We start from the raw sequence: 12,678 nt of genomic DNA on the forward strand, positions 1-12,678 counted from the left end.
GTAAACAAACAGATGCTTCTACATCTGGCCTTCCTGATCTTTGGCTGTATCCTGGCATGGATGGAGCTGTGAGGGGAGATCGAGGGTTCCAGATCTCCCCGAGTATCCCGGCAGGAGGCAGTGGCACCGCCCGTGTTGAACAGGTCCTGCACTCGAGGCTGGAGGAGGGTTCTCGTGTGGATCCGGCCACATCGGGCTGTGAGGGGCCGAGGATCAGCTGGTTTGGGCAGAAACACCAAGTGGGACGGGACTTGCTACAGTCCCCTCCTTCGCCTTCTCTCACTCCGGGGGGTGCTCTAGAGCTTGCAGCCCGTCGGGTCCCAGCTCTGCTCCAGCCTCACCCCGAGCAGCCACAGAGCTCGGTGCCTCGGTCCTCCCTGGACACCCCCGGAATCCCATCCCGTCCCTCCGGCTGGACCCTCCCTGCTCCTGGAGCCTGGTTGCGGAGCTGGAAACACGACACAGACCCCGCACCGAGCCCCGGCCGGCTCGGGTGTGAATAGTAAGAACGAGACACTCGAGAGGGCGCTGGATGGGAACTGTTTTCATTTTTATAACCTGAGATAGGCACTACACAACGCTTGCTTCTACAACAGAGGAAGGGGGTTTTCTCCTCGCTTTCCTCCTGCAACAGACGCAAATTCAGCAATTAACAGAGATAACACAGGCTCCCTCCCCTCTGCCATCATGACAGGAAGATGATGCTTCCCTTTTAAACAGCACTATTACAAAAGCAATGATAAAAAGTGAAGCCATTGCACACCTGGAAACTGAGACAACTTCCCTAAAAATACCTGAAAATCTGAGACAGAACAGTCAACCTGGTGCCTCTGAATCTGTCTCCTAACACCATCCTGGAGTGTTAGAGCCTGCTCGTATTTTGGAAGCCATCATAGGTGAATGGGGGGAAGTTTGGCAAACAAGAGGCAGTTTTGGGCAGGCACGCCACGGGGTTGATCTCACAGGAGGTGAAGTCCTGCTCGCTGGTGAAGAACACTCCATCGTGTGAGTATATGGAGGGGTCCAGGTCATAGTAGTTGTAGGGTCTCAGGAGAAAGCCAACTGAGTTTCCCACGGTCACAGTGTTGGGAATATCCTCAGAGTGTGGGATGTGAAGGAAACCGGTGGTTATCCAGGCAACCAGGTCCTGGGCAGGGAAGAGCCACAAGACCTCAGTTATTTCAGAAGGTGGCAGCCACTGAAATCTGCTCAGGGGCCAGGGAAAGTTACAGGAGAGCAGAGGGGACCTCCACAGGCACCAGCCAGCCCACGTTTCACACATACCAAGCTCCCCTGGCCTGGGAAAGATCCCCTCCCCAAAGACCTGCCTGCAGCCATGGCTGCAGACACCCACCCAGCAAAAAGGCCCTTTTTGTGACCCCCACGACCAAGCCTTTGCCCCCCAGAGATTTTTTTCTGGCATTTTGCCAGCCCTTTTCCATCGTGAGAAACACGTTCCCACTCTGCCTGTTGATCTGTGCCCTCTGAGCAAAGCACAAGCAGAGACACAGAAAAGGGGATGCTCAAATCCACTTTTCTCATTCCCCAGGGCTGCTGCTCTCCTGCTGGGCTGTGGGCAGGGCTGGGGTCACCCCAGCATGCAGTGAGGGGTCACTCAGGACCTGGCACAGCTCTGGGGGTCCCACTCAGCCTGGAGGACCCCTGCTCACCTCATTGGTGATGGTCTCATTGTTGATGAAGTCAGCGAAGGCGACAGTGGGAGTCCAGGGGTCATTCTGGTTGTAGATGCTGGTGCTGGTGGGCTCCTTCTCCTTCCTCCGGGTGACAGCCAGCTGGTACCTGAGGATAAGAAAAGAGTTGGGAGCAGCACGCAGAGGCAGGGCAGGACTAAGCCAGCTCCTCAGAGAAGCTTGGGGGCATCTCCAAGAATCTGCCATCCCTGTCAGAACGTCCTGACCTTGCCCAGCTGATGGCCTTCTCCATGGAGCTGGCTTCAGGGACATGGTCCCCTGCAAAACTGGTGATCTGGATCCTGTAACCACGCTGGTGACCCCACTTGTTTTTGCTGTTGGCTGCAAAGTAGATGTATCTGGGCATCTTTGACTGGAGCCGGAAGGCAGCCTGGTCCTCTGTGTCCAGGACTTTCTTGGTGAGTCGCGGGCGCTCTATCTGCTGCTCCATGCTCCAGGGTGCCCTCGTCATCTCAAATGCCATGTCATGGGCAACCAGGGAGTTTTTAACCCCTGTGAAGCAAAAGGAAGTCACTAAGGAGCATCTCTGCAGCCCCTTGCTCCACATGGACATCACTGCAGCCAAACCTCACTCCCCCCATCCTCCCTTCCAGTGCCCAGGGCTTGAGCACTGGCTCCTGCCCATGAGCAGTTGGCAGCCCGGTGGCAGCAGGATGGCACATTGTGTACATTAATCTATGGCTCTACAACTGTACCTGTCTGAGCCAGGCAGCACCATGCCATGGCAGACACCACTATCCCTGGGGAAAAGAGGGGAGCAGGAGAACAGGTTTGTTTCCTCTTGCAAGCACAGTCTAATTAAATCAAGCGCCCCATGGCCCAGATGCTGAGCTTGCCCTCATCAGCATCAGCATTTACAAAGCCCTTGGAAGGGCCCCAGCTCTGAGCACATTTGCACATCACAGAGCTGGAGCTGTGCTCTCACAAAGGAGAGTCATGAGCCAGAGGCTCAGAGCAAGGAGAGGGGCACAAGACATAACAAATCTGTGGAAATTACAGTGCGGAGGAAAAAATCCCAAATGTCAAGTTTTAGGAGTCTAGAACTACTCAGGGAAGCCACAAAGAAGAGACCAGACCCAGACCTACCTCCCACATCCAGGTCCACTTTATAGTTGACAGAATGGGTGCGTATCATACCCAGAGTGTGCTCCCAAACCCTATTGCCATATCTCAGACCATCCCCGTGGAGAAAGGATGAACTTGGGTAGCCTGTGGCCTGGACCTTGCCTTCGATGGCTCCGCTCTGGTAGAAGATGAAGTCCCACACGTAGTCGTAGTTGCCCACGGTGGCGATGGACCGAACCACCAGAGCAGAGTTGACCAGCCCCCCGTAGTAGAGAGACTGCAAGTTGGAGTAGTGGCGCCTCAGGGGGGAGCCCAGGTTCTGCTCGAAGATGCAGAGAGCATTTTTACTAACTCTGGGGAGCTGGGAATGAGCCAGGTAGTGGACATCCAGGTAGGTCGCTGAGTAGGGGCAGTCAACGCCTCGCACCAAGGGGGAGGTGTAGCGCCCGATGCCGAAGCTCCCGTCCATGTACCTGGTGGACATCCCCCCGGGGCAGTTGGAGCCGTACACTGACAGCGCCTCTTGGACGCTGATCTCGTAGGCCACCCTCTCCCCCTTGTGTCGGATGTCAAAGAGGCGCAGGCCCCTGCTCCCGCTCATCCCAAAGGCGAAGCTCCAGGCCTGGAAGAGGACGTGGTTGTTCCGGACGCTGTAGCGGGGTCCCTGGGGCTCATACTGCAAAGGGAACAGGGCGGCCGGCGGCGCTCGGGGCTTCATGGAGGAGAACTCCCCGTCCTGAGGCACTTTCCTCACCTTCTCCACCCTGATGCGACCCTGCACGTAGGCGCTCTCCAGCTGAGCCATGTCCCTGTAGTACTGCCCATTGTAGAAGACCCTGCTCACCGCCCACTGGGAGATGTCCAGGCTGCTGTGGTCCACCAGCACCTCCAGCCCCACCGGGTGCACAAAGAACCCGCTCACGTTCTGAAACACGATGAACCAGGACTTACGGTCTCCAGAGTGGAACCCGTGAGGGGCTGTGGTTTGAAACGCCACATTGGTGCCATCATACTCAAACACTTCTTTCAGGAAGGTTGGGGCTGCAGCAAATGCCATCGTCTTTAGGAACACTCCAAGCTGCTCATACTCGCTGCCCAGCATGGGTCTGCGGTGGTACGGCACCTTCCCCCCGTACTTCTGCACCGTCACGTCCCGGTGATACGTTGGCGTCGGCAGTGGCCCCACCACGTACTCGGTGACGTTGGGGTCCGGCTGGTTCCCAAAGTACAGCACAGCCAAGGCCTCCCGGGCGGGCCGAGCCCCCCCCTCATCCAGGAACCGCAGCACCTCAGCCTTGGTGGGGATCTGGACGTCGACGGAGGCGATGCAGCTCTCGGAGGGCTTTGCACGCGAGGCGTCGACCAGCTGCACCCCGAGGTGTCCCTGCAGGTACCGCACCACTTGCACCATCTCCTCGGGGCTCAGGTCGGCAAAGATCAGGCTCTGGCTTGTGGATCCCATCTTTTCCACAATGCGGGGCCAGGAGTCACAGCTGGGTGATTGCCTGCCCCGGCTCAGCAGCATGCAGGACAGAATGAAGATTATCACTGCAGCTCCAGTCAGGAGAATGTAGGGAAGTTTGGGGTTCATCTCTCCAAGTGCAGAGACAGTGTGCGGGCTTTGGCTGCAGCATCCAGAATCCGTCCCTCACCTGCAGACCCAGCTCTTAACTTATTCGTGGACTGTGGGCGTAAAGGCGTCGCTTGCAAGGTGGGGAGGGAGCCTGGAGCATCCGTGGGACTCCCAGAGCAGAGGACAGGTCCCAGCCAGCTCAGCCTGTTTCCTCCCCACCCCAGACACCCCAAGGAAGGCAGATGGGGAAGATGATGCCTGACTCACTCCCCAGGCTCCCGATGGGTTTCTCTGCTTCTGGGTGGCACCAGGAAGAGCCCAGGCCTGGGTCTGCCCCAGGGCCCTTTATGTTTCCTAGGGTACCCCATCCCATGTCCCGAGCAGGGGAGGCTCAGCCAGCCCTGGTGCCTCGGGGGCAGCCTTTCACCAGGAGAGCGTTTCACTAGGATTCCTTGGCATCCTCATATGCAGTTCTCCCTGTCGCCATTCTCCACCACATCTGAGTCCCTCCCACCCCTGAGGGAAGGGACCTGGTGGCTCCAGCCCGGCTCCGGCTGTGGGCAGACTGGCCGAGAGGGAGGAAGCTCCCTGCTGAGAACAGGCAGCGCTCGCCAAACCCCTGGCAGCACCTGGAGCGGCTGCGCTGGGAGGAGCAGAGGCTGCAGGATGACACTGAGCTGCTGGACCTGCTCTGAAACCCAAATAACCCTCTGCAGGATCTGGCACCAAAACCCGTGACCGCACAGGAGCGAGGGAATTCACTGGCTCACTGCAGCAGCTTTGCAGCCCGGGACTCAGGACTCAGCTGAGAAGTTTCCTGAAAAGAGAAACGGGGACAGAGCTGCACAAGCTCAGCCCTGCAGAGCACGGGTCCAGCCACCCTGCTTTGTGAGGACAGACAAAATGTGAAAAGGACTTTCGCAAGCTACAAGGAGCAGCAAGAGCAGCACCAAGAGCAGACTGACACCTCCAGCCCCACAGACAGGGCTGCGTTTCCCCGTCTGTCTGTGCCAGCAACACACCGTGCCAGCCAGGCAGCCTCAAGGAAACACAAACATTTCTCTGCTGCTACCTTTCATACTTTCCTGGGGCTGAGACAATCCATACTGCTACCACCTCTACAACCTTGACAGACTCTTTTATACAGCGGAAAAAAATTTTGCAATGAAAGAAGAGGTTAGGGGAGTGAAAAAGCCGATGTCAAGTTATTAGGGATCCTACAGACTAAGAGGCAATCCCCCTGAAGCCCTGGGGTTTCCCAGCATAGCAGACATTAAAGGAATACTCAGACCTACCTCCCACATCCAGGTCCACTTTGTAGTTGACAGAATGGGTGTGCACTGTACCCAGCGTGTGCTCCCAAACCCTATTGCCATATCTCAGACCATCCCCGTGGAGAAAGGATGAACTTGGGTAGCCTGTGGCCTGGACCTTGCCTTCGATGGCTCCGTTCTGGTAGAAGATGAAGTCCCACACGTAGTCGTAGTTGCCCACGGTGGCGATGGACCGAACCACCAGAGCAGAGTTGACCAGCCCCCCGTAGTAGAGAGACTGCAAGTTGGAGTAGTGGCGCCTCAGGGGGGAGCCCAGGTTCTGCTCAAAGATGCAGAGAGCGTTTTTACTAACTCTGGGGAGCTGGGAATGAGCCAGGTAGTGGACATCCAGGTAGGTCGCTGAGTAGGGGCAGTCAACGCCTCGCACCAAGGGGGAGGTGTAGCGCCCGATGCCGAAGCTCCCGTCCATGTACCTGGTGGACATCCCCCCGGGGCAGTTGGAGCCGTACACTGACAGCGCCTCTTGGACGCTGATCTCGTAGGCCACCCTCTCCCCCTTGTGTCGGATGTCAAAGAGGCGCAGGCCCCTGCTCCCGCTCATCCCAAAGGCGAAGCTCCAGGCCTGGAAGAGGACGTGGTTGTTCCGGACGCTGTAGCGGGGTCCCTGGGGCTCATACTGCAAAGGGAACAGGGCGGCCGGCGGCGCTCGGGGCTTCATGGAGGAGAACTCCCCGTCCTGAGGCACTTTCCTCACCTTCTCCACCCTGATGCGACCCTGCACGTAGGCGCTCTCCAGCTGAGCCATGTCCCTGTAGTACTGCCCATTGTAGAAGACCCTGCTCACCGCCCACTGGGAGATGTCCAGGCTGCTGTGGTCCACCAGCACCTCCAGCCCCACCGGGTGCACAAAGAACCCGCTCACGTTCTGAAACAGAACGAACCAGGTGATCCGATCTCCAGACTGGAATCCACGGGGAGCTGCTGACAGGGCGGCTAGGCTGGCTCCATCATACTCCATGACCTGGAGCATGAACGATGGAGCTGCAGGGAACACTTGGCTTTTTAAAAACCCACCGATCTGTTTGTACTCAGCAGCCAGCGTCGGTCTGCGGTGGTACGGCACCTTCCCCCCGTACTTCTGCACCGTCACGTCCCGGTGATACGTTGGCGTCGGCAGCGGCCCCACCACGTACTCGGTGACGTTGGGGTCCGGCTGGTTCCCAAAGTACAGCACAGCCAAGGCCTCCCGGGCGGGCCGAGCCCCCCCCTCATCCAGGAACCGCAGCACCTCAGCCTTGGTGGGGATCTGGACATCGACGGAGGCGATGCAGCTCTCGGAGGGCTTTGCACGCGAGGCATCGACCAGCTGCACCCCGAGGTGTCCCTGCAGGTACCGCACCACTTGCACCATCTCCTCGGGGCTCAGGTCGGCAAAGATCAGGCTCTGGCTGTCACCGGTGTCCTGCTGCTCTGGGGGTTGGTGCTGGCAGGGGCTGGGGGCCCTTCCTCTGGTCAGCAGCACACAGACTAAGGCAAATATTGTGGCTAAAGCCAGGACGAGGAGGATGAGCACCGTTTTCACGTTCATGGCTGCTGGTCCTGAGGCGTTCACGGCAGCGTAGAGAGCAGGGTTTGTAGCTGCTGCCTCTGCTCTGTCAGTTTATGCCGCACTGGATGAATTAACAGAGAAAGTACAAAAGACTGGGAGAGGCTAGGGGAGGAGATCTGAAATTTGTGGTGACCAGAAAGGGCAGATCTCTCTCTGTCCTCCTCCACCAGAAGTGCCCTGAAAGAACTAGTGGAGATGCAGGGTCAGTGACTCAGACAAGTTTCACATGATTCTGTTACTTTTCCATCCAACCTGGCATCCTGAGGCTGCCTGTAAAAACGGAGATCCTGCAGTCATCCCGAGGTGGCTGGGACCATGATGAAGCTCTGACAGGGTGGGAATTGTTGCCCCACTGTAGAATTTCAGGTCTTTGCAACTTACTGAATTTCCTTGTTTATCAGGCTGTTTCCTTGTAAATATTCTCCCTGGCAGCATGATTCCAAAGCTTGGAGTTACTTTTTTTATTTTATTTTTTTAAATCTTCCACACAGCAGCCTTTGCTGAAAACACATTCATCTGTGTAGTTGTAGAAAAACTTTGGCAGGCAGGAAGAGATGTAGTTCAGCATGAGATTCAGGCTCCAACACACTGTTAACACTAGCTCTAAGTTTGCACATCTGAGCAGCTATGGACAGACTAATCCCCAGCGTTCCACTGAAGCAGGATCATGCAGCTTTTGTCTCTGAGTCAAAGGCAAACTGAGGTGCATCTTCTGAGAAGTTCCCTCAAGGGCAAAACCACCCTTAACCTTCCTCACTCACACAGGCAGCAGATGGCTGTGCTCACCAGCACTGCTGTCCCACCAGCAGCCCAGGCTGAGCAGCACCTCCAGGATTTCTGCCCAAGGTAGTGGCCACTGCTCTCTGCCATCCCAAGGTTTCTCTCACAGACTTTGGCAGAATAGGGTGGGCAGACAACAGGACTTGGTGCTCTGTCTTGCCACGTGGTGGATGCTCAGGGTATGCCAGATCCAGTGCTTTAGCTACAATCCCCGTCTGTCTCTGAGCTGGTGCTGGGAAGCAAAAGGCATCCAAGAGAACCAGGGCTGGAGAATCAACCCAACATTTCCACTCCTCCTGCCAGCCTCACCTCAGCTCACCTCACCTCCCATCCTCCTCCCATCAGAGCTTCCCAGTGGGAGACAGTCCCCCCCAGCCTCAGCACTGCCTCCAGCTCTTCCTCTGCAGCAGGTCCTGCCCTGCTGTCCTTGGCCATCGTTACCAGGCACCACACTGGCAGGCAGAAGGCCACGTTGCCATCAACACGCTCCATTATCCTCACCACTGTGGGCAGCCTCAGCCTTCTCCAGTCGGGGCCATGCACGTCCCATCTGTGCCAGCACGTGTCACGTCTGCCTCACTGTCCCTTGTGCCAGCAGAGCCTCAACAGCCAACTTGTGCAATGCTGTGCTCAGGCTGTACAATGGACACGAGGCATGGGGAGAGAGATGAGAAGAAGCCTTGGTGACACAGGAGGCTGCAAGTGTCAGCAGTTCCCTGCACATTGGCTTTCAGTTGTCCTCCAGAACCGAGTGCCTCTGAGCAGCCCCAAACTAAGCAAAGCAGCACTGACTTCCAAGCCAGTCCTTCAGCCCATGAAGTCACCAAGGCTTCAAGGATTACTGGGGTGAGGCTTAAAGCAAGAATCCCTTTGTGGTGGAAGCCTGGAACACAGAATCTGCTCCACTCAGAAGCACAATTGCCCAGTCCAGGAGCAGATCCAGGTCATTCCTCCTGCTGCCCAGAGATCCAAGAGGCCTCTGCTGCAACACACACCTATGAGTGCTGCATGAGCACAGTGCTCACATGGGCATCTCCTTGAAGAAGAACAAAAAGAGCAGATGCTCTTTTGATGCAGATGCTCTCAGTTTTGACTTTGCCCCTTGGTTTTTGCATCCCAAGTCCCTAAAAGTCAAGGCAGAGGCTGCAATTACAGATGGTCATTTTCTGAGCAGCGTAGCAGTGGTTGAAGAGAACTGGACAAACTCCACGGGCCTTGCTGCCCCACAAATCACAACCCAACCCTACACTGTGCCTGGAGGATGTCTGAAAATAAAGTGTGGGAACACTCCTAGTCCTGTGCATGTTGGGTATTTGGAAAAAAAAAAAAAAAAAAAAAAGAGAAACCCTAAAACCGTAATGACATCCCCGGGACACAGCAACCCACAGCACACACCCCAGGGCTGAAGGATACAAATGACACAGAGAAAGCTCTGCCCCACTACAGGACATGCTGACCACTGGGTTAATTAAGTGTCCATTTCTGCTGCACTTTTCAGGATGAGGACTTTTAAAGCCTATTACAAGCCACACAAGAATCAGCTTGCATGTTCTGGGAGCTCTGCTTCAGAATGAACAGAATAGCCCTAAACCCATCTCCATCTTGCAGCAGAAATTTCAGGAAGCAGAAATTTCAAGAAATTTCAGGAAATTTCAGGAAGTAAGTAACTGAGCCTGTAAAGCCAAGAAACCTGTGTCAAACTGCAGCAAGAGAAAGTGATCAGGGATCTTTAGGGGACACACATCTCACCAAATTGCTTGTGCACCCTCTCCAAAAGAAGAATGAACCAACTTAAATCTAACCTAGAATTTAAAAAATTACATGTTCCACTAACAGCAACACAACTTGTTTATGACCTGTTTGGTGCACACACCTCTGCCCACAGCTCAGCTCCCCAGCCCCATCAGCCCATCTCTGTCCCACTGCTCACGTGGAGAATCCACATCCCACCCGTGTTTACTTTGGCTACTTGGCTGCTTTTAGGTACTGCCCATCAGTATATCCTATATTTACTAAATTGCTCAGGTCACCCCCAACAAAGCAAGGAAGAGAGGAGTGTGCTGGTTTTAGCTTACACAGAAAGGTAGAGGTGGCAAAAAATAGTCTCTGAAATTTATAAAAACCCAACCTAGAGACGGACAGCTTTTGGGTCATGGAAACTCAGAGTCAGTGACTGCCAGACAGCTGGGTAAAGAGCATGGTACAGAAATCCTGCCAGCCCTCCCAACACAGGCAGGTCAGAAGCACACTCCAAGCAGACCTCAGGCTTTGGAAAACTCCCACTCCCATTCCTCATCTCACAGGGTCAGTCTGGCAAAACAGAACAGAGGAACTGCCTGACCCTTGCCTGTTGCAGCTGAGTTTCTGGTAGTGTTTGCATCTTGCACACAGCTGCTGTGCCTTCATTCTGCTCTTGGTTTTAACACTCACTTTGTGCAACCTGGGATGCCTAAAACCTGTGCATGAAAGCCCTGACAACGGCCACGGCTTTACAGGATGGTGGTGGGCACAGACCCCCAGGAGCAGGGGTTCTTCTGGCTGCACCAGGAGGAGCCCCTGGGGCTGCACCCCGCCGAGCCCTGCACCACATCACGGAACGAACACACCACGGTTTGAGTTGGAAGAGACGTTAAAGATCATTTAGTTTCAACCCCCTGCATGGTCCAGATGCCTCGGACCCCAGCAGCCCCTTCCCACCTTCCCGCAGCACTTTCCACCCCGCGGGAAGCGCGGCGGGGCGGGAGCCGGAGGGGACGGAGGTGTCCCCGGAGCCCCGGGCCGGGCACGGGCACCATCTAGCGGTACCGGGAAGGGCAGCCGGGCCCGGGGGCTCGCAGGGGCCTCGGGGACAGGATGCTCAAGGGACAGCGTCTGCACCCCGAGTGTGCAGCGGACACGAGAGGAAGCGGAGCAAGCGCCAAGCGGTGCCCGGGCAGCCACAAACTCCTTCGGTGACACCTGCAGGGAGCAGCACACCCGGGTGACATCCAGGTGCTGGTCCCAGGACTGCACTGCAGGCCCGGGCTGGGCAGAGGCACTGGGGCTGCTATGGCCCAGGCTGTGGGCACCAGGAAACACCACACACATCCCTGGTGTCTGTTTTAACTGCAACCCCATGAGTCCCACAACTGGGGCTGAGGTGGGAGAGACCACATGGAACCCAAGACCCTGGCACAAGACTGGACACTGGAGCAGAAACACCCTGGAGCAGCTCAGAGCTGCCTAGGAGAGGAGCAAGAACACAGGGAGGGAGCAGCTGGGGGTGAGGAAGGAGGAACCAGCACAGAGGTTAACACGGCACAGCCTAGAGCTCGGTATCACACACAAGGGGCTACCTTAAAAGAATTCCAAGTACCTTATTTTAATTTCTTGACATGGTAAAGGTTTACATAACTTTCATCTGGCAGAGAGAGCCAAACAAATTTAAAGGAACCAATACAAAGGAACACAAGGGGAAGTGCTGCTCCCCGACAGCAGCCAGAGCACGGTTGGTTTGTTACTGAATATTTATTAGCGGGAAGACTAAGAGTTGACTTACTACAAACAACAACAGAAGAGTCTAAAGCAAGGGCCAGCAGCCCTCCACACTCTGGGGAAATCCCTGGGAAACCAGCAAGAGACAACGTGGCTCTTAGGTGTGGAAGCAGGAGGAACAAAAACAAAGTTTAAAAAAAAAAAAAAAAAAAAAAAAGGGGGCAGGGAGGGGGGGAGAAAATTCATTCCATTTGTCACTGTTGTTACAATGAGGGTAACACAACTATTAAGGCTACTGCACAATAAGAATATATGGGTGTAACAGCAAGACCCAGGAAACAGTGAGGTTCCTGAAACAAATGATTTCGTGTTCCCTGAATAGGGGACTTAAGTAGAAATACTATAAATAAGAGAATTCTGGAGCCTGCAGCGTTATGGGCCCACTTGCCACACACAAAAACTGATGCAACACAACCAGTCATTTCCAAAGGGGTTTGTAATGGACCATGAAATGTTCTGGCAGCTTAGAGGAGTCACCAGGCACAGGAGTGTGCCCTCTAGGGGGGAAAAAGACCACCAGGTCTGCAGGGATACTGGGGGTTGGCAGCCACCCTCACCCCAAGCACCAGTGGGTCTGGGGTGACCACCCTGGGGACTACTGGGATTTCAGGATGGGACCTACAGCCCTCCCTCTCTCAGCAGGGCAAAAAGCACCTCACACTGATGGGGCACTGGGATGTATGGGAAGTAAGGTTGGTGTTAGCCAGGGAAGTGGCTCTAATCAAATGGTAAAACAGGAGCAGGAGCCACCTGAGCTCGGGACCAGCCAGGAGAGCACCAGCCCAAGCTCTAGCACCACCTGGTGCTCTGCACAGATCTGACCAGAACTGCCAGGGCAGGCTCTGCAGAGCCAGAAAAGGAGCACAGACAGCCTGGTGGCCCTGGAGCACGGCTGCTGCCACCATCCCAGAGGGGCAGGGTCCCCATCCTTGCAGTTGGTCAGTGCAGAGCACGAGTGGAGAGGGGCAGCTGCACATCCACACCCCCCCGGGCTGGCTTTGCCCCCAAGAGAGCCCAGTCCAGCTTCCAGCCAAGAGATGGGACAGGACAAGGGCTTGGTCTCTAGCATCGTTCCTACTCAGGTAGGACAAAAGGCATGAAGGAATGTTCTTGCCTGGCTGATGCTCTCAC

General features: G+C 55.6%; 1 protein-coding gene across 4 annotated transcripts; it reads right to left on the bottom strand.

Annotated features, from left to right (window-relative positions):
* Nucleotides 1-237: 237 nt before the first annotated feature.
* LOC139788615 (amine oxidase [copper-containing] 3-like) lies at nt 238-9,646 on the bottom strand. 4 transcript variants are annotated; one of them, XR_011722897.1, is made up of 5 exons: nt 2,799-5,569; nt 1,919-2,204; nt 1,671-1,800; nt 795-1,147; nt 238-625 (listed from the first exon to the last, which is right to left on the bottom strand). XR_011722897.1 is itself a non-coding variant. In XM_071728703.1 (5 exons), exons 1-5 carry the CDS (start codon nt 7,210-7,212, stop codon nt 863-865), a joined length of 2,136 nt encoding a protein of 711 aa, XP_071584804.1. In that variant the 5' UTR covers nt 7,213-9,646; the 3' UTR covers nt 238-862. The 4 variants fall into 4 exon arrangements, 3 of the variants coding, with proteins under 3 accessions (XP_071584804.1, XP_071584803.1, XP_071584802.1); XM_071728703.1 differs by lacking the exon at nt 2,799-5,569 and adding exons at nt 5,646-6,246; nt 6,379-9,646 and having other exon boundaries at nt 238-1,147; XM_071728702.1 differs by lacking the exon at nt 2,799-5,569 and adding an exon at nt 5,646-9,646 and having other exon boundaries at nt 238-1,147.
* Nucleotides 9,647-12,678: the final 3,032 nt, after the last annotated feature.

Source organism: Heliangelus exortis, chromosome 29 (genome assembly GCF_036169615.1).
Source record: "Heliangelus exortis chromosome 29, bHelExo1.hap1, whole genome shotgun sequence".
NCBI classification, from domain to species: domain Eukaryota; kingdom Metazoa; phylum Chordata; class Aves; order Apodiformes; family Trochilidae; genus Heliangelus; species Heliangelus exortis.